The following is a 27,218-nucleotide window of genomic DNA, read 5'->3' as shown; positions in this document are numbered from 1 at the left end:
CTCCCGGCGGAAGTGACGGCCCCGGAAGCCGGAGGCGGATCCGGCCTGGCGAGGGGGCGTAGTCGGGATGGTTCAGCGGCCGCCGGGGCACGGCGAGCGGTGGTGAGGGTGTCGGCGGCGGCAGGTAAGGAGGCGGCGGCGGGGCAGGGAGCGGCCTCCGAGGGCAGGTGGCCGCGGGGCCGGAGGCCTGCCTCCCGAGGGCGCGGGGGCTGGCGCGGTGCAGTGGGAGCGGGCAGGCCCCGGAGCCGCCGCCGCCCCCGGGTCGCGAGAGGGTCGCGCGGGACTTGGCTGCGGCCCCCGGGCGCGCTCCCGGTCCCCTCCCGTCACCCTGTAGTCGGGACGGTGCTGGGCACCGGGGAGTCCCTGGCCCCGCGCAGCCTCATTTCCGTGCGAGCCGAGCGCGCGTGCAGCGGGCGCAGGGACGCCGTCCAGGTCCGGTTCCGAAGGCGGTGAACGTGGGGCCTTGGGCACAGCGCCTGCCGCGTGGTGGTTTAGCTGCTCCTGCGACCCCCAGACGAGGCTGGCACTCGAGGGTGGTCCCTGAGCTGCCTGACCGAGGCTTGGGAGCTGCAGGAACCGGGGGCGGCGGGGGCGGTGCGGAGGTTTCACCCCAGGGGCGAGAGGGCTCCTGGAGCAGGGAGTGTATCCTTTCGCCGCTCTGGAGGCTGGAAGTCCAAGATGAAGGTAGCAGCGGACGGGTTTCTCCTGAGGCTGCTGTGCTGGGCTCCCAGACACCCACGTTTGTGCCGCGTTTTCACATGGCCTTCCTTCTGTGCAGGTGCATCCCTGGTGTCTCTGTGTCCAGATATCTTACGGGGACATCAGTCAGATGGGATTAGGGTCCACCCTAACGGCCTCATTTTAACTTAATTACCTCTCTGAATACCGAATCTCCAGCCCTGAAATACTCTGAGGTACTGAGGGTTAGGGTTTCAACATAGGGATCTTGGAGGGAAAGGATTCAGCCCATCAGAGAAGGCATTCACCAGAATGGACGAGGAAGAAAACATTTTCCAACAGAAGTGACAGCATGGCCTCCCCGTTTAAAAAGCAGGTGCTTGAGTATTTTGTATGCCTCATTCTTGCTCTCTCCTGCATTTGTTTGTTGTTTTTTTTTTTTTTCATTTGTTCCCCCTGGGGCGAGGGGCTCTCTTCAGTCTCTCTCCGTAACCCATTTTTTCAGCTTTCAGCACACGTATCTCTTCCTTGAGGTTTTTTCCCCTGACCCTCCTCCTTCAGATTAATTTCTACTTCCCTCATTCAGTATCTCCAGGACAGTGCTATTGTTTTTCCTGTGTCTGGGGCATCGGGGTACAAGAGCACCTGGCTCAGGGAGTCCCAAAGAGACTGCTGACAAAATCCACAGGCAGAGAAATGGGTGGTGGTGAAACAGGAAAAGGATTTATTTCAAGGAGGCCAACATGGGGAAGGCAAAGACCGTCTCCAAAGTCGTGGAAGTGCTTTCAGGTTTATGTTAAGGAAAATCTGGGACAAACGTTGGTGGATAAGTGCAGGTGGGCGGTGAAGGAAGCCCATTGTTGTCTTGGAGTCAGTCACATGGAGTCTTCCTGGTTCAGGGCAGTGCTTATGGCTTGAGGGGGTAGTTTTGGTCAGTCAGGGGATGCATTGCCCATGGGGTCTTTTGCCTGAATTAAGAGATGAACCGGGAAGAAGAACATAATCGGAAAGTGCAGACTGAGGTTAGAATGGAGGGAGTTGAATTGCTCGTTCACTCTGGTGGACTGACGCTTCCTGAAGGTGTAGGTGACCACGTGTGAGTTTTTCACTCTCATACCCTCAGTGTCTGGCATGGAGTGACGCTCTATAAAGTTAGGTGAATGATGTGAAAACTGAAACAGTCTGTGGAGGGCAGGGAACAGGTCTCAGTTTATCAGCATTTCCGCCTTACAACAATGACTCGCATGTGTCAGGCACACATTAGCAGTTCAGCCTCGTTGGCCTGCATAGCATTGTAGGGTCCGCGTTGAGCTAGGACAAGAACCAGACTTGCTTGCTTGAAGCCATTGCTTTTGTCATGGGGTTTGGGGTCGGGGTGGGAGGTGGATTAGGAATAAGCCATTTGAAAACCATCATGGATGGCCAAAGACAAAGGTAGGCCCACTTTAAGGCAGGCTGGGTGCTGTGTGTGAACTGTGGACCCTTAAGAAGTAATCCATTAATGGCCCCAGAGAACAAACTTCTATAAATTCTTATTGTTTTGACCAGTTGGTAAACAGAACAGAAAGGTCTTTGCTCTAGGAGCCTCTCTACAGGATAAAATTCCGTTCTGACTCTTTTTCCATTTAGAAGCACCTCTCCATTCACATTTAAGCCTTTCCTTGTGTTTTTCTCTTTTCCCATATTTTCGTTCCTTTTGATGCCATTCAGTCCCTCTTTCCACCATCACATTTTTGGTATAGATTTATAGCATTTAAAATAGGAAGATACTGGAGCCCTCGCTGGCTCCATTGGCTGAGTGTCTCACGATTGATTTCCGCTTGGGTCATGATCCCACGGTGGGGAGATCAAGCCCCATGTAAGGCTCCGCACTAAGTGTGGAGCCTGCTTAAGATTCCCTCCCTCTCACTCTGTTCCTGCATGCCCCACTCGCATGCTTGTTGTCTCTTTCTCTCTAAAAATAAATGAAAAAAATGCTTTAAAAAAAATGAAACAGGAAGATACTTTAGAAAATGATCTAACCCAGTGGGGGACCCCTCCGTTTTTACATATCCCAAAACTGAGGCCCACAAAACAGAGTCTCCACCCATCCAGAAGCGAAGTATTGAGCACCTGCTGTGTCCAGGGCGCTCTCCTAGGGATACACGATCCAGGGATACACTAATCAATAAGACAGATGTAGTCAGTGTCTTTACCACAGATTTTTGTTCCTTGTGACACAGCGTGAGTAGCTGCGGAGGTGGAGATAGGTCTGTGCTCTTCGCGTCACACCAAGCGCACTTTCATCCTCACATATGCTGTACCTGGGCGGTGAGGTGTGGGTGGTAGACTGAAGGGGCAGCTGATTTGGTCCAAGGAACACCTTTTGTCTGTCATGTGTAACCCAGAGTAGTGGTTAAGCATGTGGGCTTTGGAGCCATTCCCTGGCTTTAAATCCTAACTCTGTCTCTACTGTCTGTTACTTATTAGCTGTGTCTGTCTTTTCTGTACCTGGTCAGGTTATCACTTGCATTGCAACAAACTACCCCAAAACTTAGTGACTCAAATACTTTTATCTCACAGTTTCGTGGGCCAGGAATTCCAGCAGGGCTCCACTGGGCAGTTCTTCAGTTCCACGTGATATTCAGCTGGAGGCGGGGGTTGCTCTGGGGAGTTAGAGGGGGCTGTGTTCCCATATCTGGTACCTGGGTAGGGGGGCCTGGAAGGCTGAGCTCAGCCGAGTTCTTGGGCTCCACATACTCTCTCGAGTTGGGTGCCTTACAGCCGACTTGGGCCTCCAGAGTCACTTTTCCAGAAGAAAGACAGTGGTAGTGGTCAGCTCATAGGGCCTCAGCTCAGAAAGGAGCACAGCTTTACATCCTTCCTTTTGCCTGTTCCATTGATTAATAGGTTAGGGTTAGATTCAAGACAGGAGAGACCTAGATCCCACCTCCCCTTGGGAGGAAGGTCAAAGTTGTAGCTGTCTTTAATCCTCCAGGTACTTCATTGCCCTCATGTATAAAATGAGGATAACAGTCACACTTATCCTACATTTATCATGAGAATTAAATGAGTGTGAATTAAGTATGAAATGAATGTGATAATTAAAAGGGTATGGGTAAAGGGCTTAGCATAGCAGCTGGCATGTTAGAAGCATTTTACAAGTATGTGCCATTTATTATTACTGACCTTAGGTCTATGATAAGTTGTTATTTATAGTTGTTATTCCTAGGACACACTAGGAATTTAAGTAAATTGTTTTTCCACAGCTCTCTATAATCCTATTGGGGAAGTACAGGATTGACGTCATGAAGCCATTAGAGAACTATACTGACTAGTATGGTAGAGTTACGATTTTTACGGTCAGTGTAAGTTGTGGGAGAGTTTATAACTGTGCATGTTATTTCTATAGCTGGAAAATGTCTAAAGCAGATTCAGAATATTTGCTGCAGTATAACATTTAAGTCTATAGAGGAAGGTTTTGTGTTATATTTTTAATGTCCTTTTTCTCATGAGCCATAGCATAGCCTCGTGGGCTCCAGGGTCAGGAACTAACCCTGGCTTTGGAACACAACAGTTTTATGATCTTGGGCTAGTTACTTAACTCCTCATTTCTTAATTTCCTCCCTTATAAAATGATGATAATAGGGTTATGGTGGTATTATTTGAGTTAGTGTATAGAATGTGCATAGCACGCTTCCTGGCCCATGGTAAATAGTCCGTAAATGAGAGGTCATAAGAATAAGCCAATATTATCCTTTTCTTTTCAAGCCACCAATGGGGTGAGGGTAGGTGACTGATCGCTCCATCTTTTGTCTGTTCAGGTCCCCTGAGGATTCAGCACAGGACAGTGCCCCACCAGCTGACCTCGTTTCTCCTGGTCCGTAGTCTTATGTTAGGCGATACCATGCTCTCCCAGTGCCAGTGGTGTTGCTCTTTATAGGTGACGTCACCAGTTTTCATCGCATCCTGCCCTGATCTCAAACCAGGATATCAAGCCAATGCGCCAAACTCACATCAGAAACTAAACTTTCCACAAAGAAATAGGGGACTCAGAACAAGGTATAGAGCTGGGGGTGAGATGGTAGGGGTGAGTTTTAGAGATTCAAAGTTGAGGGGTCATGTATTTGGAGACATTTAGCAGAAAGTTGGGCATTCGAAAGTGATGGTCAAAGCTGAAGTTTCACATTTAGGAGTTGTCTGCTTAGAACAGACGAAGGCTAAGAGTTTATGTGATCGTCAAGGGGAAGAAAAGGCTTAGGGGCTGAATCTGAAAGGACATTAACGTTTGGGGGCTCATAGAGGAAGAAGTACAGCGTAGAGATGGAATAGGTCAGGGGCACAGTAAGAGGGCCCAAAGGGTCCTGGGGAAGGGAGGATGTTGAGAAGGACACGGGCAGACCAGCTGGGGAGAATGGACTGAGGAAAGGCCGCTGTGGGCAAGTCTGTTTCAGCACAGTGAGAATGGCAGCAAGGCTGCAAGGGGGAAGAAGACTCATAAGAAAGTAAAAAGGGGGGTGGGGGGACAGGATCACTGGGTGATGGGCTTTAAGGAGGGCACCTTATGTGATGAGCCCTGGATGTTATACACAACTGATGAATTACTGGGTTCTACATCTGAAACTAATGATGTACTGTATGCTGGCCAACTGAATTTAAAGTATAAAAAAGTTGCTGTTTTGAGAGGTGTAAAAGAGAGGCCTGTGATGAGTAGATGTACCTAGCAGGAGGGTTTTGTTGTCCTGTTTTGTTTTGCTTTTTCTCCCCGTGGGACAGTCTTGGTGTTTGCAGGAGCTGGTGAGCCAGTCAGCTGGGGACAGAAAGAAGCAGCGGAAGAGCTGAACATGCAGCCAGATCCGGGGGGAGGCAGGCTGGGTGGGGTCAAGGGAAGACAGGAAGCTGACTTTCTGTAAGAGAAGGCACTGCTGCTTCATCCTGTAAAGCCAAAGGGATCGCGTGAATGGTAAGGGAGAAATTTGGAATTGAGAAAAGAATTTAAAGACACTCACATTACATCAGCTTACCTGTGGGCTCAACCATCTAAGTGAAGTCAGGGTCGCAGTCACCTTTATGGATGAGGGACACAGACATGGTGGGATTGAAGAGAACAGAAAGGACTCAGAAGAGCTGATTTGAGAGTGTAGAGGGAGTCAAAAAGACGTAAATAAATAAACATTACTAACTGTTGCCAATTAGCAATAAATGCTAACTAGCATGGATTTTAATAGTTGAGTATCTGCTCTGTGCCAGGCAAGGATGGATAAGATGGTACCCTCAGAGCTCACAGCAGAGTTGGAGATAAAAATGGTGGGGCATAATAAGAAGTTATCTTATGGATGAGATCACAGAGGAGGGACCCCAGAGTCACACTTCTGGAAGGAACAATGGGGAGGAAGGAACAAGTTTTAAAATGGCAGAAAGGCTTCTAGGAGTTGGTGACCGCTCAGCTGAGCCCTCTTAGGGGAGTGGGCCTTATCTGAAAGGTGGGAGAGTCCAGTGTGAATAAAGTATTCCCAGAACAAAAAGTATCGGAACAAAAGGCTCTTGGGGAGAGAGCAAGGCAGAGAGAGATCTGTAATCTGCCTGCTTCAGAATCACCTGGATGCTTCCAGCGCACATGTCTACGTCCCACCCTAGACTGAGCAGAACTCTCAACGGTATCCAGGAATCTGCATTTTTAACAGGCTTTCCAAGTGTTCCTTATAGATGACATTCACTGAATACTTAACGTGTCAGTTGCTATACTAGCTGTTCACGTGGGCTCTCACGGTTGTCTCAGTAACCCATGAGATAAGATGAGCAAAGTGGACATGGAGAAGTCATTGCCCAAAGTCATGCAGGTAATGAGCAGTGGGCTAGGGCTTCAAACTGTCCCCAGCACAGCTCATTTAGGGAGGCGCAGGTAGTTTATTTTGGCTGACGCATAGTGGGTACAATGGGGATAAGGTGATGATGATCATTTTCATTGTCATGGTCATGGTGGTGATAATAGTGATGGTGATGGAAGAAGGAGCTGTGTTAAAAGGCTTGGGTTTTGGCTTCATGGTTTAGTGACTTTCAGTAATGCTTATGCACTGAGGATGAAAGCAAATAAAGCAAATAACGGCTTTTCAGGTTTTATTGTACCAAACTGCCATGTTAGCCTCCATAGGCTTGTCCCAGTCTGACTTCCTTTCTCCCCACTACATTTCTTCCCATGATTATGTCTCACTGGATTGTGCTCCTGGGCATGATCCCATGCCTGCCTTATCTGTGCATTCAAGTGTCTAGCTCTCACTGCTGTATTTGTTCAGTTGTGTATCATGTACTTGTGTGTGTGGGGTACCTGGCATGTTTTGTCTTGTTTGTTGTTGTACCTTTAGTACCTGGTGCCTGGTAGTCAGTAAATAGATGTTGAAGAGATGTGATACCTTCTGTATTGACCCTCTCATCTCTCTCTCTCTCACACAGACACACGTACAGCGTGTCCTACTACTGACTCGGCTTCAGCACTCTCAAGCTGATTAGCAGGCACCTTACGCATTCTAGTATTCCCTCCCTGGGCTACCTGCAAGACAGGTGTCTGCTATAGTGGTGCCCTAGCAGAAATGCAGGAAGGAACAGATGAGGCTGGGGCGCCCAGGGGGCTCAGTTGGTTAAGCGTCTGACTCTTGATTTCAACTCAGGTCATGATCTTAGGGTCGTGAGATTGAGCCCCATGTTGAGCCCCATGTCAGGCTCCACGCTCAAGGGGGAGTCTGCTTGAGATTCTCTCTCCCTCTCCCCCTCCTGCTCATGTGCATGCACCCGCACATTCTCTCTCTCTCTCAAATAAATAAAATCCTTGGGAAAAAGGAACAAATGGGCAGACATGCCACTTTGTGATACATCTTTTATTATTGTCTAGTGGTGCTAGTTTATTTTAACTTCTTCTGTATCTCCCCAAATAAGCTTCTGATTTTCCCACCTTTCAATTCAGTGCCCCTTGTATGGATGCTTAGTAAATATTGACTGATCTCATCCAGTTGACTTTTGCCTAACTTACGAGTGTCTGTATGTTCTCACTGAACTGTTCCTAAGTAGAAAGGACAGAAGTGCACATAACGTTATCGGGGTCATATTCTACATGGACCCTGTCAAGTATGGTGGCTGTTTAGATAAATTAAAGGTTCTGTTCCTCAGTCACTCTAGCCACATATCAAGTGCTCGGTGGCCACACGTGGCCAGTGGCTACTGTAGTGAGCAGTGCAGATGCGGAGCATTTTCATCAGTGCAGAGATTTCTGTTGAGCTGCACTGGCCTAATGCCTAAGACACAAGCTTTGTGGTTCTTTATTGGTTCATTGGAAGTGTGACCAACCGGGAATCATGACCATGAGCTGCCCGTCAGTCAGTGGGTTCCGGGGCGGTCAGTTCCTAGTCGTATCGCTGAATCTCAATCTCATTCACGTTCTTTGTTGCAGGTCTCCCGGGTGGTTGAGCATGGACTCAGTGGCTACTCACAGCTGCCATCTCCTCCAGCAGCTGCATGAGCAGCGCATTCAAGGCCTGCTTTGTGACTGTATGTTGGTCGTGAAAGGAGTGTGCTTTAAAGCACATAAGAATGTTCTAGCAGCGTTCAGTCAGTATTTTAGGTATGTATTTAGACTCTTCTTCTAACTGCACAGAGGAAAAGCTCTTCTACCATGGATATATTTTGACTAAATTTTATCTTCTCCTTGGGTTTCACTGTCCCTATCTTTGTAGCACATTGTGGATTTTTTGCTTTTTGTATTTAGAATAACCTGTGAGGCAAAGAACCTTTTAACTAAAATACATTTGGGCTGATTGAACGTATTTTGGCACTCTGTCTTTGATTTTAATAGTTCAAACTAATGTCAGTCTTCTCTATATATTTCTTATTCTTCCAGGTTAAAAAGATTGAGGAGTAGAATTCCTGGTAGGAACTTCCTTGTGATAAGAAATTAGAGAGGGGAAACATCCTATATTCTATTTTTTTATTAAAATATTTTAATGTTCATTTTGCATTTGAATATTTGAAGAAAATAAGTTTGAATTTAGTTTACTTATTAATATAATCATTTTTCAATTATTAGAGTTATTTATATTATTATTATTATTATAAAATATATTATTATTATTATTTATTATATATTATATAATTATATATTATTATTATTATTAGAGTTATGTATATTTTATATACATTTTCTGATCAACTGAGATTTGCCTAAGCACTAAAGCTTCTTTTTTAAATACCTTTCTTTTCCTTAAACTGCATACCATTTTACTGCTCTAGTAAACAATATATGGAACGTGATTCCATCTCTCCTTGATAATCTTGAATCATCCAGTTAAACCTCAGCTCTCATATATGCTCTAAGTACAGATGGTAGGATAGGTCAGCTCACTGAGGTGGGCAGCGCTATTTGTCCCCATGCAGCCTAGTCCCAGACTTGGCTTTCCCTACCCCTTTTTAATTTGTTCTTCCCTTTAGGTAAGGCTGTTTGAGGGAAGCAGGTGATCCGATTAGATAAAATGTCTTCAGCAAACTTGCAAGACCAGTTACCTAAGTCAGCTTGCTGGTTTATATGCAGTATAGATTTGTTCACCTGGAACTCGATGTGTAGCCAGAATAAAATGCCTGGGCTTTATGTTCCCCCTTTTCCCTCATTAACTCACAGGCCTTTTCTTTTTCTCACTGCTTGTTTGTGCACCATTGGGTTGCTGAGAAGCTTCTAACTGATCTGATTACAAAATGAGTATATGTAAGTCCCTAGAGCTGTCAGATTCATAGAGACAAAAAGAATGGTGGTTGCAAGGGGATGGGGGTGGGGAATGGGATTGATTGTTTAATGGGTACAGAGTTTCTTTTAGGGAAGATGAAAGATTCTGGAAATGGCTGGTGGTCATTGTTACACAACAATGTGAATGTACTTAATGCCACTGAATTTACAGTTTGAACTCTATTTAAGTATAAAGTTTCTCAACACTTCAGAGTGGATCAAATGTAGGGTGCCTGGGTGGCTGAGTTGGTTAAGCATCCCGACTCTTGATCTCAGCTCAGGTCTTGATTTGAGGGTTGTGAGTCTAAGCCCCGCATTGGGCTCCACTTTTTAAAAAAAAAAAAAAAAATGGATCAAGTGGTAAATATGTATGTTTTGTCACAATCAAAAAAATAAAATAGAAAAGTGAATATCAAATATTGGTTTATTACACTATTTTTTTTAAAAGATAATGTTTATTTGATAGGGACACAGCAAGAGAGGGAGCACAAAGCAGGGGAAGTGGGAGAGGGAGAAGCAGGCTTCCCACTGAGCAGGGAGCCTGATGCAGGGCTTGATCCCAGGACCCCAGGATCATGACCTGAGCTGAAGGCAGACACTTAACCAACTGTGCCACCCAGGCACCCGCTATTTCTTTCTTTAGACGTTTTTAAGGCACTTAGATATGGAAATATTTTTGTTACGTGTTTTGTGGCCTGAAATATAATTTGTCAGGCTAGACATGAAATAATGAAAAATATGTGTCCTTTAGTTTACTATACTCTATCTAAATGCAATTAATAATACATATGGATAACTACATTTTGAAAGGAACAATGAGTGTATTTCAGAATTTTACTTTGAGATCTGTTTGGAAGGTTGGATATCCAGCACAGTAATTTAAATCATCTGAGTTGCTGTGTTGAATGGCTTATCAAAACTTTTTAAAGGATTAAAATATACTTAATTTTAAAATCTTGGCATTTATGGAATGAAGGTATTTTTTAAGAGTATTCCTAGCATTATTTATAGGAGAAAAATTATCATACTGTAAACAGATATCCTTTCTTTTATCAGGAGCCTCTTTCAGAACTCTTCAGGCCAAAAAAGTGATGTTTTTCACTTGGATATTAAAAATGTGAGTGGCATTGGGCAGATCCTGGACTTCATGTACACCTCTCACCTAGATCTTAACCAGGACAATATACAAGTAATGTTGGACACAGCTCAGTGTTTGCAAGTTCAGAATGTTCTGAATCTGTGTCACACATTTTTAAAATCAGCCACTGTGGAGCAGCTCCCAGGCATGGCTTGTGACAGCACGTTCTCCCTGCAGGGTGCTCTGCCTGCAGAAGCGCACTGTGCTGGGAGCGAAAGCTACCCTCCTCATTTGCTGCAGGAGTGTCCCGCCGACGTCCAGCAGAGTCAGGTTCTGGCCGACTCCCATGCACCCCCTCCGCCATCCGTGACTCTCCCTCACTGTGCAGGCGAGGCGTCCAAACAAGCGCCTGACGCGCTAGATGGCCCCTGCCCTGAGTTGCCTTTCAGACAGCCGAGTTACTACTACAAGCTCAGAAACTTCTACAGCAAGCACTACTACAAACAGGCTGTGGGTCCTGGCCATGACAGGACGGCTGAGCAGCCCCGCGCTTTCCGCACAGCCGCAGACCTCGGGGCCAGCGACAGCCAGCCTTGCCCTGGCAGTCACCCCGAATGCGTCCTGGAGTCTTCAGAGCACTTGCCTCCCCACTTCTTGGCCCCACCCTTGAGCGACTCGGCCCCAGACCCCGAGTCGGACAGCCCGTGCCAGCCACCCACCAGACAGCTGAGGCTCAAAAAGGCCATTCACCTTAAGAAGCTAAATTTCCTTAAGTCCCAGAAATCGGCAGAGCGGCCCTCCGAAGCCAAGCCGGACGACAGCTTAACGAAGAGGGTAGAATGTGCTGGTACAGATACTACAGAGAAAGCCAGCAGCCACGGTACTGAAGAAAACGAAGGCGAAGACCTCGTCCATGCTGAGCATTTTAACTGCATTAACGAAACGGAGAGGCCCGAAGAGGCTGCCGCGCTGGAGGACCAGGCCCAGATGCTTCCGTCACAGAGACAGTACACGTGTGAATTATGTGGGAAACCTTTTAAACACCCAAGCAATTTGGAGCTTCACAAACGGTCACATACAGGTACACTGATTCAGTACCCACAGGCAAAAGGAAAGGAAATGATGCAGACGATCAGACACCACTGCCTGCTCCTGCTTTTGTAAGAAGTTTTGCTGTTGCTTGATGACCTCATTGATAATGCCCCCCACAGTCAAGGAGCCTTAGCTGCTTTTTATGTTTTTGGTGGTTACTTTTATAGAATAATCTCCAAGATCTATAGATGCTTTCATAGAACCGGTTTGAAAAGATGGTGCCCTTTTCGTTTTTAGTTATGGTTTTATATGATAAAGTTTCCATTTCTAAAGAAGTGTAGTGAATTGTTTTGATGCACTGAAAATTTCAAATATATTCTAAAGCAGATAAACTGTATTTGCCCTTTAGATTAGAGTAGGTTTATCTTTTTGAAAGCATGATGTTCATTCAGACTGAACTAACTTAGAGTAATAGTAAGACTTCTCTGGGAAGTAATTTTCATATCAGATTTTTTAAAATTGTGGTTTGGAAAGAAGAGGTAAACTTTTTAATAAGGGTCCGCTCTAACTATTTGATATTTTCAAATGTCGATTATTCCACTTGGAGCACTGAATTTTCAAAGTCCTACTACCTTAATTCATACCTTGTCCCCTTTCCAAAAAGTTTATTTTTTCCAGGTGCTCATTTGAGGTGTGACATATTACATATACATCACATGATGCAATTACGTTTTACTTTCCTTCCTGTAGTTAAACTTGATGACTCTAATACACTGTTATAAATTAATGACAAAAGCATGAGAAATAATATACTAAGGGATGCCGCTAGTGTAACCGCTTTAAGGTGCTTATTTAATTGTGATTGCTGATCTGACATTCTGTTACCACTTTGGATTCCCCGTTTGCGCAGGTGTTTGCTCCCTCGTTGTATTATTGAGAGAATTAATAACAGCTGGAAGCTCTTCACAAGTTTTAATGTATTTGAACATAAGGTGCTTGAACATAAGGAGGAGGAGGAGGAGTTCAGAATTAGTTTATAAGAAGGCAATATTTTTATTGACTCCGTCTTGCCCTAGAAGAACTTGATTTAGGTCATTCTGTTTGCATAAATTTCCTAGAGCCTAGTGATCATTTGGGTTTGTATTTGAGAAGCATACTGGTTAGCTTTAAAGGAAACAGAAATGATATTGTTTGTTCTGAAGGAACATCTTTGGATGCCCGTAATCATACAGTCCTGGCACAGATGTTTCCTGGGGCAAAAACTGAGGAGGGCAGCACTTCCCAGGTTATGGTCTGGAGAGCCCCTTCAGGGGCCCTGTGAGGCCCAGACCATTTCCATCATAGTTTGTGACATTACTCGCTTTCTTTTCCTTCTCCCATGAGTGTGCAGGGGAGTCAGCTAAAGGCCACAGCCACTCTGGTGGCCAATGAAATGTTTGGTCGTGTGTTTTAAAAATCACTGCTTTTGTTTCTGATATGGGCTATACCAACAGATACAGCCTATGTAAACAATAGCTCCTTATGGGTGTGAAGGATCCTCAGAATAAAAAGGTTGAGAACCACAACAGTAGGGTTACCGACCTTTGGTCACTTGTGAGTCTCAGTGACCGGTGGCCTCTTTTTTTTTTTTTTTTCAAACTGTTAACTCATACTGGGGGCTTTCACTTTAACCTCCCCATAATTTCAGACCTAAATATCGTCACCAAATACAGGATTCATGTGATTATAATTACTCAGGGTCAAAACCTCCACCTTGGCCTCGAGGAAGCCATTAAACAGTTTTAGAAAAGATCAACACGATAATGTCCTGGCAGGAGCTCAGAAAGCTAGTGGGGTAGCAAACCTGAGCAACACAGTAAGAAAGGAAACGCTAATTTTTAAAAAGAATCTTAATTAAACCACTTGATTTGAGGGGAATGGGGTAAAAGGAAGGTTCTTGATCTTCAAGACCTAAGAGGGTTTTTACAGGTGAAAGGTGATACCTTGAAGTATACTTTTAAAGATCACATTCTAGAGACTCTTCAGAACTGCTGTGGCCTCTTTGTAGTGGAGTCCGCTCTGCATCTGTTGTATTCCAGAATACAGTTATGCAGAGTTCCTAGAATCAGAGGTGAGAAGTGGGCAGGGAGGCTCATCTCCCATGCTGAAATCTTGTTTTCCCCATCAGCATGTGTTAGCCGAAGCCGAAGGGCGGTGGAGAGGGACGTCTCCCCGGCACTCTCTGTCTTGGACTCCTCTGTGTGTATGCCTTACGTGGTATGAACGAGTCACCTTTGTGGCATCAGCAATTGCTGATGGAGGAGTCAGGCTGTAGGGCGGGGGACACGTTGTTGCTGTCGGGCAGATGGTCTCTGCTCGCCATCTCAGGGCCAGAGAGAATTCTAAGGATGTACCGACCACCCATTTTCATACTTTGATAAAGAACAGGACGCTCCCTTTTGAAAGGACATGGGCAATAGTTTTAAACATTGTAAATTACTGTGCAAATATGACTAATGATTTTACAAGTTGTTATTTTGTTTTGTTTTAGGTGAGAAACCTTTTGAATGTAACATTTGTGGGAAACATTTCTCTCAGGTGGGAATACTCTTATTTATTGTTAATAATTGGAAACCTGAAACCTAGTGTTTTCTTACTATTATTATTACAAATAAGACCTACGTTTGGACTTACGAGAGAAGCCTCTGATGGTATCTGTAACTTCGATTTCACACTAAATCAGGAAAAAATAAAGAAAGCAAATTTTTAATTCATTAGGGGAAAAGTAGCATTTTTTTGGTAAGTGTGTGAACTCCCCCCCAGCCCTCCTTAAGGATGGGTCCAGTCCTAGTATCCTCTTTTCTTTCATGAGTGATGTTTCCAGTGAACCACAGTGAGCACACAGCTGGGGGCTGCATGCAGCTGGGCTAGATCCGGGACGCGTGGCATCTCAGTCTTTGGAGGCCCAAGTTTGTAGGAGGTGGGGAACAGAGCGAGCACTTCTCATTCCTGCTCGGACTGCCTTTTAGCTGACTTCTAACAGCTCATCTCGACACATGTCAGTTCTGTCGTCCGGCCCACGTGTGCCGCACCCTTCTTTGGGCCATATGCTGATCTGGCACTGGACAGAAAGGAATCTAGAGATTTCATGTTTTGGAGAAAATGTTGAGGGAACCTACTTCTGAAGTAGGAGGAAGCGACCTGCTCTGCCCCGCGCCAGGCCCTGGCATTCCAGGGCATTCCAGAGGTGCATGAGAAGCTGCCACCGCACAGCTGTTCGTACACCCGGCTGGCCGCGGGCTTGGTGGATCCTGCAGTAGCAGCTGCTGCAGATGCTGTTCCCCGGCCATGGACTCCGGGCCGGGCCTTGATCCAAGAGCAGAGCCCTGGAGGCTGGTGAGGGCTGGGCGGCAGACCCTCCCTAGAGCCCAGAAACTCAGTGGCAGCGCTGTGTTCTGACACATTCCCCACAGAGCCAGCTCTCCTAGGGTCCCCTTCATCCTCCCACGCACGCAGACCTGTGCTCTCAGTGACTTCTCACGCCTGTGGCTCCCCGTGTGCAGTGACCAAGTCCGAAGCTCTGCCTTTGCGTCTTTAGTCTGCACTTGCCATCCAGGAGAACGCCAGGCACCCGCTAAACGTGAAGTGAGTTTTTGCAGAGCCGAGGGGAGTCCTCACCCCTCCAGCCACCGGGCACTAGAGGCCTTGTGTCTTCATTGCAGCCACGCCCGGGGCTTCCGAGCTGGGGCTGTGGGGCCGGGCAGTCTGCATTTGGATCCTGCCCCTGGCTTACTGCTCAAGTCAGCTCAGGCAAGCAACCTCCCCTTTTGGTACCTCAGCTTCCTTGTGTGTAAAGCCAGGGAAATGAGATGGCTGAGCCCATCAGGTGTGTATGTGGAGGGGGAGAGTACCTGAGTTGGTGGGGAGTACGAACTGCTGCCTGGCACGTAAATAGTGCTCAGGGGACATCACTTTCCTGTCCCGGTGCTGGCCCCTCTGTTCTTGCAGACCAGTCTTCTGCCACCATCCTGACCTTACAGCTCTTGGGTGGGGGGTGGGGAGAGAGATGAAGGCCTGGACTAATGACTGTTCATAATTAGCAACCATAACTCTCTAGGCCTTATTTTTCTAATTCTTAAAACAGGGATATACTGCCCCATGGGAGTGTTAGGAACGGTGACTGGGACAATAGACACAAAAGCCCTTCATCCTCTAAAATGTGGTGACAGTGTAGGTTCTGTCCTCCTTGCTTGAGAGCCCTCTGTGACTCTTCATGGCTAATCAGAGGAAGCCGGCCATTCAGGCATCTGGAGTCAGCCTTCAGCCTCCTCCCGGCCCCAAGGCCAGGCCAGGACCCCCCTTCCGAGACTCCGATTCCAATGCTCTGGGGTGGGACTCGTGTGTTGGCGAGTTGTATTACAGCGATTCCAAAGTGTGCCGCTGAGGTGGGGGACCACGGCTCAGCTCTTGTCCTGCACTTGCCCTCTTGGGTCTTGTCAGGGGCAGTCCAGCTAACAGATGCCACCGAAATCTCCTCTGCACTGGCGTCTGTATTTCTGTCCCATTTTTATGAATGCAGGATTATGTATAGTTGCAGTTTTCAGATATATATTGCTGTTTTATTTCAAAGCCAAGTTCTAAAATTTTTTATGGACAAGGACTTCTTTGAAAAAACTTCATGCAGCAAGCGTTTGTTGCGAGCTTCCCGTGTCCAAGGAGCTCTGTCGTGAGCTGGAGAAATCTATGTAGGAGCAAGATGGGCAGAGAAAAGAGTGGTCATTTCTGCCTGGAAGAATTGGTGTTTGGGGTGTGTGAGGGCGTGAAACGTGTTAAGAGGACACAGCCCCAAGGATGAGAAGGCATGTGATAAGCCTCGGGGTCTCTGGCATTCTGGGCCAAGAGAGCTTGTTGGCTGCTCTATACAGGGATACTTTGCGAGTAGTGCCCACTAACTGTTCTTCAGCTTAAGCCAAGTGTTCCTTTCTTAGAATGAACTGGAGTCAATGTTTGTGGTTACGCTGGATTGGAATGCTCCCATGCTGTCGCTGGCGTATTTGCTTCGGTAGAAGGGAGCTTGTGAATATTTTCCCTTTTGGAAGACTCGAAAGTGAGAAAACAGATTTACCAGCGAGAATCAATTTTTTATGCTGTTTACTCAATTTATATTTAGTAGGATCAGTCTTGGAAGAAAAAAAAAGTTTACCACAACCTTGATGATGAGTTGTAAGCAGTATTGTACATGAGCTTTGAGAAGCTACCGTAATCCAAGATAGTGACAATAGACTGTTCGTCTGTTAACATCATTCTGGATACGGTCTTCGCGTGAATCTCAGCCCTTGGGAGCCCTGCATACTTTAAGTGTGGGTCAGGCTCCGTCCACAGTGCCAGGGCCCCTATGTGGAGTAGAACCTGGACCGGTGGGTACCCCCAGAGGAGATGGTAGGGAGGGGCAGGTCTGCGTATCTGTGATGTGAGCAACAGGAGGAGGAAACCTGGGTGCGCTGAGCTGGCTTTGGGAGAGGAGAGCGGTTTGGTCTCTCCAAAGAAGCAGAAATGGACGCTTTGAGCAGCTGGTGCAGTGCCTTCTGGCAGTGCTGTCTGGAGACGGGTGCCCCAGGTCCAGGGCACAGTGGGAAGGACATAGCTGTATGGAGGAGCCCTGCCTGGAGACCGATGTGCCCCCTAGGGCACTGGCACGGCCTGGTGCCACAGGCAACATGCAGAAGTAAGAGGGTTTCAGGGAGCTTCTCGTGAGTCATGAGACTTCCGGCCCTGAGCTGGTATCCGTGCATTCCCAGTATTGAAGGCCCTACTGTCAGGAGAATGATCACTGCCATTTAGGTGACAGCTCTGTGTTCATCTCCAGATTTCTTCTCCCCTGTTAATTTTATTTTGTGAAATCCTGAAGCCCCCAAACTCTAGATGACTTTTAGGATCTGAGATCCCTTTTGTGTCTAAAATGGTGTGATTCCTTGGCTGTTTTTCCTGTAAATAATCTGTTGCCTTTAGAAGAATGCTCTGATAGAGAATATATGCTTGGTTTGTCCGTGTTTAAATACAGATGCTCACGTACCTATTAGAAGTTATTTTTTTAATTATTCAACAACTCAGATGTTAGTTCTTTTCTACAGCAAAGTTTTTCTCTGAAAAACCCTGACAGTTCCCTCCTAATTTAAAATATTTGCTTAGAAGGAGCAGAGCCCCCTTCTGTGCTAATATTCTGGAACACAGCTAGACAGCACGGCAGCGCCGCCAGCCTTCAAGACCACAGTCCGGCCTGGGTCGGGATATTTGATCCCTCCCGTAGGAGCCAAAGCTGATTACTTCCTTCCCAGAGCATCTGTTCACTTTTCCGTAGACTGTGACACTACGACTTTGTAAGGGAATTGTGGCGACATGGAGACGGGTATCTGCAGCTGCCGAGCAGAATGCTTCATTCCTGGTGATCTCTTACTAATGAATAGCAGTTCCTGTCATGACTGGGCGAGAGCAGCCACATACCCAGCTGTAGATAATCTCCAAGATGTGGACTAGGTACTTAGCGTGTAGTTAGTACTAGAGGAAGTCAGTTTACCAAAAATACAGATACTTGACCAAAGACCAAATAATCTGGCTCCCCGTTTGCTGTGTAATTTGGCATAAATCATTGACAGCATTATTGGACTTTTTTGCCTGAATCTTTAAGTATTTAATCTACTTTTATACCAGTGGTCAGATCAATATGTGCTCCTTTTAGCTGTTGGAAGACTTTCCTTATACTTTTCTGATATTAAATAGCTACAAAAAACTTTCAAGGGTTTGTTTTACTGTCGCTTATTACACTATTTTAAGTGGAAGGCCACCGTTACTTGCTTTGAAAACAAGTAATTGTTAGGCTTTACTTACCAAGAAAGGATACGGCACTACTCAGAATTGACTCAGAGAATGCTTCAGTCATAATGCATCATGTACGAAATAGCTTAAAACAAGAAGGACTGAATTTAACAGATGAGCAGATGGTGCAATTCAAATTGTTACACAATTGATGAGCTTTTCTGGAATTTGGAATTGACTGACTTGAAACAGTCAGTGGTGCCTTAGCTTACCTCCAGCGAGCTGTTTCCCTCACGGCCAAGTGACTGTTGTGCTGAATTGTCAGCACAAGCTAGTTTATTCTCAGAGACTCGTGAGGGTGTAGACTCAGACGAACCAGTGCTCATTTTTGGCCCAACCGCGTAACAGGAGCAGCTGTTTTAGTTATCTGAATCGGAGTCTTTCGTCTGGAAAAGAAATGATATAGCAGTGGCTCAGCGTGGTTCTGTGATGTGTGTAAGGGCCGGCAGCCCAAATGTAGACGGCAGTTGACAGCTGTTGTTTTATTGTGATTAGTAGCTGTTCTATTAAAAGCTGCGGATTTCCTAGTGTTTTGCCCAATTCTTTCCCTTTAGTTAACTGAAATAAACCTGGGTTTTTTCTTAAGCCATATTTATCATATTCTGAAAGATAACATCTGACTCGGTGATTCCCCAGAGCTTGACAGAGAGAATCTCCACATTCTGTGATGTAAAACCCCTAGACCACGCTTTTCTCTGCTTGTAAGTTTCCATGCACATGTGGACTTCAGACCATTTTCAGACCCATAGCTGTGAGCTGTCTATGCATTTTGTTTAAAATCAAGTTTGTAGATTTCCAAAGCCAGATTTGTTAGTGGGGTGTTACTGCTCATTCTCCCTTTTTGGCTTATTTTGTGCATAATGCCTGCACATATTACCCTTGGGTGTATTCATTCATTTCAGTGTTTTTGTAACAGAACACTATAAAAAATTAGGAAGGGGACATGACAGATTGAGTCTATTAAGTTAAGTTCCAGCAATGGAGGATTTTGTTTTCAAATCCTAATTTGAAACATTAGCCAGGAGCTTTTTTAATACGAGGCAATTACAATTTTAATTTCAGTGTACTTTAGGCAATTTCCTATGGACTTCCTATTGATTATTACTTGGAAATCAATTTTGTGATCTCTACTTAAATAAGTTATTCTTTGTGAAGCCCTGCTAGCTTCAAAAATTAGGAACATTAAAGGCCCTGCAGTGAGCTGGCTGCCCTGAAACCCCAGATATGCATTTTTGCACAAAGGTAAAAAAAACGACAGCCTGGCCAGGAGAACAGCCATGCTGCCATAGGAAGGCCTGTTTGCACATGTCTCACCTTCTCTAGAAGCAAAAGCAGGTTTTTGAAAAATCAGAAATCCTGAAATAACAAAGTACAGGGGCTCCTTTTCTTTTCAAGGGACACTTGAATATAGATGGTCCAAGTTTAAAAACCCAAATAAAGCACATCAAGGTCTATTTAAAATACAAGCTCGGCAGCCCCCAAAGCAGCCTCCACGGTGTGCTGGGCCCATTTCTGAGGGAAGCAGCACAGTGCACACCTGAGATGGGACAAGCCAGGGGCCCATGTGGGGCAGACACAGAATGGAAACACGTCCGTGTTCGGCAGGCTGCTGGGCAGATCCCCTCCCCAGAGTTAGACTCGGGCTGGTCCCAGGTCTCCTTGCACATGGCTGCTTTTGAGTCATGCTTATGTAATCTTCACTGAGAATGTGGGATCAGGACCTGGCTCAAGCTGTCCATTTTCCTTTTAAATTAGAGTCTGTAAGAAAATTTTTCATGACTGGTATGCTTTTTCTCCCCCTGCTTTCTTGCAGGCAGGTAACTTGCAGACTCACTTACGTCGGCATTCTGGTGAAAAACCATACATCTGCGAGATCTGTGGAAAGAGGTCAGTGCTGGGCTTAGTTCATTTGTAAGGAACAGCTCATAGTCTGTCTTTGAACTCAGTGTTTTCGGAGCCACCTGTGGGTTCCCTCTGTTGCTGAGGAACACAGGTAAACCTTCTGGCTTTCCATGGGTTACATGATAAGAAAAAGAAATTGATGAGATGCTCTCATCAAGCGGGCATGCTCAGGCAGCAGCCCCCAGTCACAGCAATTCAGTTGTTCATATATTTCACCATTCAGCATTTATTTGGCACCTACTGTGTGCTGAGTGCTGTGAGGGGAACACAGAGAAATAAACAGTACAAGTTCTGCCTCTGATAAGGTCATCCTCAGGAATGGTGGGCAGAGACAGACAAATAAGAGTCCGAGTCCTATGCTGCAGTGCAGCACGTGCTGTGGGGACGCCAGAGCAAGCGGCAGCTCTTGGTCAGGTCCAGGAAAACCGCTGTGTCTGCAGGTGAGAGGAAGCAGAGAAGAGCTGCCTAGCCAGACATGTGTCCCTTTCTGCCATGGCCACCTGAGCACTGACAGCCCCGTTGTGTGCCGGGGTAGTGCCAACCACTTACCTCAGCGCCTTGTAGCATGGACCCCCAGCTGTTTCAGGGGTCCTGTCACTTCACCATTGGCTTCGTTATACGCCATGTCTTAAATGGGAACCTTCTGAACTCCATTGAAAAGTAAGGCATATACTTAAAATCATGTCTGTAGGCAACATCTTCTCCCACATGGAACCAGTTCTACAATCAGGTGTGGTACAGGGAAGCGCAGATGTCTGTATTGGAGAGCCTGGCTTGGAGTTGTTCCCAGGGCCAAGCTGCTGGCCTTCTCTGAAGAGAAAGATGAAACTAGGTAGAGAAATAAAATAAAAACAGAACACTTGCATCATCTTCTACTTTTGAAAAAGAGATGGGGCACCTGGGTGGCTCAGTTGGTGAAGGGTCTGCCTTTGGCTTGGGTTGTGATCCCAGGGTCCTGGGATCGAGCCCCTCATCAGGCTCACTGCTCAGTGGGAAGCCTGCGTCTCACTCTCCTCCCTGCTCATCCTCTCTCTCGCTATCTCTGTAGCTGTCTCTGTCTCTGTATCTCAAGTAAATCTTTAAAAAAAAAGTAATATAAAAAAAAGTAAAAGCAAAGATACTTAAAAATGCACATTCAAACGAATCAGGCCACTTCTCATTCCATTCTGAAGGAACGTAGGGAGCACTTCATCTCCTCCCTCAGTGACTTGCAGTCACAAAGACTTGAATTTAATTGTAATTGAATTTACAAATTACATTACAGGTTTGCAGCGTCTGGTGATGTCCAGCGTCACATCATTATCCACTCGGGAGAGAAGCCACACTTGTGTGATATCTGTGGGCGAGGTACTGCTGCATGTTTTCCTCTTTTTTGTCCTGAAGACTGCCGATTGCAGTGTTTGGCCTTCCGCTGAGCACCTGTTCTGGTCTCCCCAGGGTTCAGTAACTTCAGTAACTTGAAGGAGCACAAGAAGACGCACACGGCCGATAAAGTCTTCACCTGTGATGAGTGCGGCAAGTCCTTCAACATGCAGAGGAAGCTGGTAAAGCACCGGATTCGGCACACAGGGGAGCGGCCCTACAGCTGTCCCGCCTGCGGTGGGTTTCCGCTGGGCCCAGGCCGCATGGACACCCTGCCGTCCCCAGTGGGGGCGGGGTGCCAGTCTCATTGGTCGTTTTGGTGTCGTGGGTAAATCATCCCTATTCTTGTAGGTAAAATGGAGGCAGTGTGATTTCCTTACTGCCTCCCTTGGTGTTCTCTTGGTTAGTCCTGAGTTCACGTATCAGACATTCAGTGAGTCTCTGGGAGGCGTCCAGAGCTGTCCTGAGATGCTCCGCAGACAGAGATGACTGAGACAGAGTCCCTGGTGCCATGTGCTCCCAGCCCAGGTCAGCAGGGTGTAGACAGTGGGGAAAGTGAGGGAGACCGTGGTGTGCCGCCCGCAGAGCTGGGCGTGGGGGCTGCACTGGGCTGACCCGCAGGAGCCTGAGAATACACAGTGGGGCCAAGAGGGAGGGCTTCTCGGGAGCTGGTGCTATGAAGCAAAGGTCTCATCTGTGGGCATCCAGTGCAGCAATGGAGTCTCGGGGGGAGCAGAGGGAAAGCGGGGGCCCTCACCATCAGCGTGCATCACTGCACACGTGAGGAATGAGGACTTGGAGTTAACATCCTCTGTCACATGCGATTGCGGTGTTGGAGCCTCGGAAGCACTGGGGGTGTGTGCACATGCAGGTGCCGTGTGCCTGTGACAAGTGCTTGACAGTACGAACCAAGTCATGGAGGGATGAGTGGCCGCCTGTACAGTCTCCCAGTTAGAGCACATGGGGAGACTGTTCCGGCCCAGCTGTGGGAGGGCCGGAGCCGAGCACCAGCAGCAGCTCATTCTGCTGGGAGCTGGCATCTCAGGCGGGCCTTCCAGGGTGTAACCACAAGGTAGCTTCATTTTTCTCCTGCTGAAATTGTGTACAGGATCTCCTGGATACTGATTTAGGCAACTCCGTGACTATTGTCCTTATTCTTGATTAAGAGAAAATTGTGTTGGGGCACGTGTAATGCAGTTGGTTAAGCGTATGACTCTGGATTTCGGCTCAGGTCATGATTTTGGGGTGGTGAGATCGAGCCCCGTGTCAGGCTCCGCGCGCAGCACAGAATCTGCTTCCCCTCTCCCACTGCTGCTCCTCCCTGCTCGCTCGCACTCTCTCTAAAATAAAGTAGTATTACTTTAAATCACAAATGCAATGTCGTGACTATTGTAAATGTCGGTTCCAAATTACTATTATAGCTGTCAACTTGATTTGAGGTTAGACATTCTCTCTCCTCCTTGGCTAGGACTTGTTGCTGGTTATGACCTCAGGAGAGGAGGGAGCAGAGGGGGCCCTGCCGTCCTCACCTTATGCTTCTGGGCCTTTCCTTCACCTCACTAACCATGGTTTCTGACCCTGTCGAGGACAGCCTGGGGCCAGGGGAAGAGAAGAAGAGAGCAAGAGTGTTCATTCTTATAGCACAGGGTCAAAATTTTATAACCGCTTTATTGAGGTGAATTTCCCATTCCATAAAGTTTACCCATTTAGGGGCGCCTGGGTGGCTCAGTGGGTTAAAGCCTCTGCCTTCGGCTCAGGTCATGATCCCAGGGTCCTGGGATCGAGTCCCGCATCGGGCTCTCTGCTCAGCAGGGAGCCTGCTTCCTCCTCTCTCTCTGTCTGCCTCTCTGCCTACTTGTGATCTCTGTCTCTGTCGAATAAATAAATAAATAAAATCTTTAAAAAAAAAAAAAAAAAAAAGTTTACCCATTTAAAGTGACCAATTCAGCGGTTTTGGTTCATAGAGTTGTGCAACCCTCACTCACCATGGTCTATTTTAGAACATTTTCACCGCCCGAGAAAGAAACTCCATGCCCACTAGCAGTCACTCCCTGTTGCAGCCCAGGCAGCCATTAGTCTGCCTTCTCCCTCCGGATTTGCATGTTCTGGGCATTTTGTGTAAGCGGCATCCTACATGTGGTCTTTTGTAACTGACTTCTTTCACTTAACAAATCTGTGGACATTCATGTATAGTTTGTGTGGTTGTGTTTTCATTTTCTTGAGTTCAGAAGACGGGTTCAGTTTTAAGGTAGCTTCACATCCTGGGCTTTTTGGGGAGTAGAGCTCCGCCTCTTCCGTGGCCCCTCCCTCCATCCCTCCATCCCTCCATCCCTCCATCCTTCCATCCTTCCATCCTTCCTCCTGTCCCCCCCATCTCATGCTGCTTCCAAAGACTCTCTCTCCTTCCCTCCCCTCTCTTCCTTTCCCAGCATTTCTCTGCACTTTCCAAGGTAGAGATGTGCATTTTCTTCCAGCCCTGGGTCCTAGCAGGTTTTCCTGGAGACTTTGTTGGGGTCTCCTCGCCCCTCTGGGCAGTCCTCCTAGGCTGGATTGAGCACGGCTCCAGGCAGCTCTCTTGCAAGCACAACCCTTGTCCAGTCCCTGGAAACCCTGCGTCCTGTGCTGCCGGGGGCTTCAGGCCATAGCTGCGCACAGGGACCCTCCTGTCTGCCACCAGCGCAGCTGGTCAGTTGTCCCTCACCAGATTTCCCAGGCAGGAGGCAGGTGCCACACCTTCCATGGGGATGGCTCGGCTGTCTGGCTCCCCTGCCTTGACTGATGGGATCAAAGAGAGATGCTGGCCCTGGTCCTCTCCTGGTGAGAACTCTGCTGTGGCTAAAATTCACATGCCTTAAGGACCCTAGAAAAGATCATTCCCGTTTGCCCAGTAATTCCGTTATTGAAAACTTAGCTTAAGGAAACAGGGAAAAGAAAGATGTTAATTGAAGATGGAGTAGAGTAGCAACAGGTGGAAACAACACGAACATGCAACAGGTGAAGGAATGGTTCCGCCGCTTCAAGTCCAAGAAATCGCGCCTGTGTGAGATAGCATGTGTTGTGTGGACAGCACAGCAAACGGTGAGAAGGCTGTTGCTGGGGCATCCGCAAAGGCGACAGAGCCTGGCGCTGCAGATGAGATATAGACGCGAAGACACAGTCACCGCAGTGTGCCTCGGTAGCCTGTGTGGGGAAGAAGTGCCAAGACGTGAGGCCCGCGCGTGGACACCTAGTTTGATTGTTCAGAGGTGTGTTGAATGCCCCCCATGCTGCCTGACAAGGGCAGGCCGGCTGAGCGCTCACACGGTTAAGGAAGAAGTTCTAAATGTGTGTCTGCATAACCGTGTGGTGCGTTCTCAGTCCTCTATAAACAGGTGATATCTTCTGTAAGGTTATTTGGTGCTGGTTCTCTTCTGACCTTCTTACCTACTCTACTCACGGAAGTAGATCCCCTCCCTCTGTCCCATGCACAGAAAAGAGATAGAACCGGGAGAAGTGTGTGTAAAATGACATCAGAGGCAAAAAGCTGTTTTTAAGTTATAGATTGGCCGTGGTAGACTTAAGGAAATTGAAGCAAAACTGACGAGGTCTGCCGGCTCGGGCCAGTGGGAGCAAGCACCTGGGCTTACCAGCCAGGTGCTCCCATGTGGGGAGACGAGGGCTCTTGAAGGCACGCCCTGAGGTACCCACAACCCAAAGGCTGTAGGTCAGAGGATTGCCACTGGAGAACAGAGGATCCTTCCAGGGTGAGCAGGTGACAGGAGGGCTGGAGCTCGTGTATGCTAAAGCAGGGACATTCTGTGTTTTGACAAGGGGCGTGGGAATGCCCTTCCAGAACGTTCTCTAAAAGGGTCCCTTGCTCGTTTTGCAGGCAAGTGTTTTGGGGGCTCCGGGGACCTGCGCCGGCACGTGCGCACGCACACCGGGGAGAAGCCATATGCGTGTGACATCTGCGGCAAGTGCTTCACACGCTCTGCAGTACTCCGGCGGCACAAAAAGATGCACTGCCGGCCCGATGGGGCCCAGGACACGCTCGATGGGCTCGCTCACGCCGTTGAGGTCTCTGACCTGGACAGATCGCAGAGCTCGGACTCCTTTTCCCAGGACGTGTCTGTGACTCTGATGCCCGTGGCGGTCAAGCTCTCTGGGCACCCAGCGGAGGATTCAGTGACAGAGTACGACAGCCACACCGCCGGCTCCTTCTGCAAGTTCCGGCCAGTGGGGCAGCCACCCGGAGCGGGAGAGCCGGAGAAGCTGGGGCTGGACCCTGGCCAGCTCGCCAAGCCTCTGCGGCAGCCCACACAGCCTCCAGCCTACGCCTACCCGGATGTGGCTGCCACGGCCAACGAGCCTTCACTGCAGCCCGACGGCCTGTCCCTGGGCCGCTCGTCCCTGGCCGCGCTGGACAACCACTGCGGTGATGCGCTGGGCAGCCGTGGGGCCGCCACACCATACAGGAACTCTGAGGGGCAGTTCTTCTCCAGCATGACACTCTGGGGGTTGGCCATGAAGACGCTGCAGAATGAAAATGAGCTAGACCAGTGATGTCCAGAGGCAGCATTCCTAGCCTCGGAGCTTTTTCTGAGCCCAGTGGACCAGTGTCCGTGCTTTGGTAAAGAGCATTGTCCCTGTGGTGGCCCTTTCTCACCAGCCCAAGAATAGTTGGACCATTTCGTGCTGATGGTGACTGACAACTGGAAGCTTCTAGAGCCCACAACTGGGGAAGAAGGCCTGGTGGCTCCCTGTGCACGTGGACTTGGGAGTGGAGGAGTGGACAGCCTGGGAAACCATCCCACTGACCTCCACCGGTGCAAAGGGATCAACTACTGTACGTCTTAGTCATGTTAAAGGGGAAAATCTATATGTGGAAACACAAATATGTTTGCATTTTTACATGATTGAAATTTGTACTGTTTTGTATTTTTATTTGCACAGAAAGTTTATTTGTATATGAAACCCATGCTATAATTTAATTTGAATAAGTGAAACTTGACTTTCTATATAATGTGTGTCCTTCAGCATTTTCATTAATTTAAAGAACGTCGTGGTATAAAAATAACTATCAGCAAGGGCTCACCCAGCCAGCTTGAGTCCCAGCTTCAGGTCCACGATCCAGGACGGTGGGCTTCAGAGACCACTGGAACAGGGCCTGCGTCCTGACTGCTAACTTACTGATCAGGTCCCGGGCAAGCTTCTCAACGTCTCAGAATCTTCTCTGGGTTTTCTTTTCTACACTCTGCAATAGAAATCTTGTAGCACCCGTACCAGGTGCAAGTGACCCCATCCCCCATTTGCAGATTCCTGCCCAAGGTCCAGTGGCTTGGCAGGACTTCCTGAATGTGTACCTCCTAACCCCGCTGACCAGCTGGCTTCCGTGCAACAGAACGAGGGGTGTGTGTGGGGCTGTCCCCAGACTGTCAAAGTAAGCTCAAGCACTGTGATGTAAATGCAGGTCCCCATGGGGCACAAAACGAGTCACTTGCCCATGAAATGCTTGCACAAAAGATCATGGATAGCGTCTGTGTCCACTGGGTCCCCAAAACAGTACCACCAAGGAGAGAAGCAGGTAGGTAA

At 47.6% G+C, this 27,218-nt stretch overlaps 1 protein-coding gene across 1 annotated transcript; it reads left to right on the top strand.

The window, feature by feature from the left end:
- Positions 1-36: 36 nt before the first annotated feature.
- Positions 37-26,648, top strand: ZBTB49 (zinc finger and BTB domain containing 49). The gene is made up of 8 exons (XM_080830828.1): positions 37-124; positions 8,099-8,269; positions 10,478-11,580; positions 14,062-14,108; positions 20,197-20,270; positions 21,550-21,632; positions 21,723-21,884; positions 25,516-26,648. The coding sequence occupies exons 2-8, from the start codon at positions 8,118-8,120 to the stop codon at positions 26,187-26,189; spliced, it is 2,295 nt and encodes a 764-aa protein (XP_080686954.1). The 5' UTR covers positions 37-124; positions 8,099-8,117; the 3' UTR covers positions 26,190-26,648.
- Positions 26,649-27,218: the final 570 nt, after the last annotated feature.

The sequence above is a fragment of the Martes martes genome (assembly GCF_963455335.1).
Source record: "Martes martes genome assembly, chromosome: 2".
Lineage (NCBI taxonomy): Eukaryota > Metazoa > Chordata > Mammalia > Carnivora > Mustelidae > Martes > Martes martes.
The sequence above is the reverse complement of the archived record's forward strand: the minus strand, read 5'-3'. Positions and strand labels throughout refer to the sequence as shown.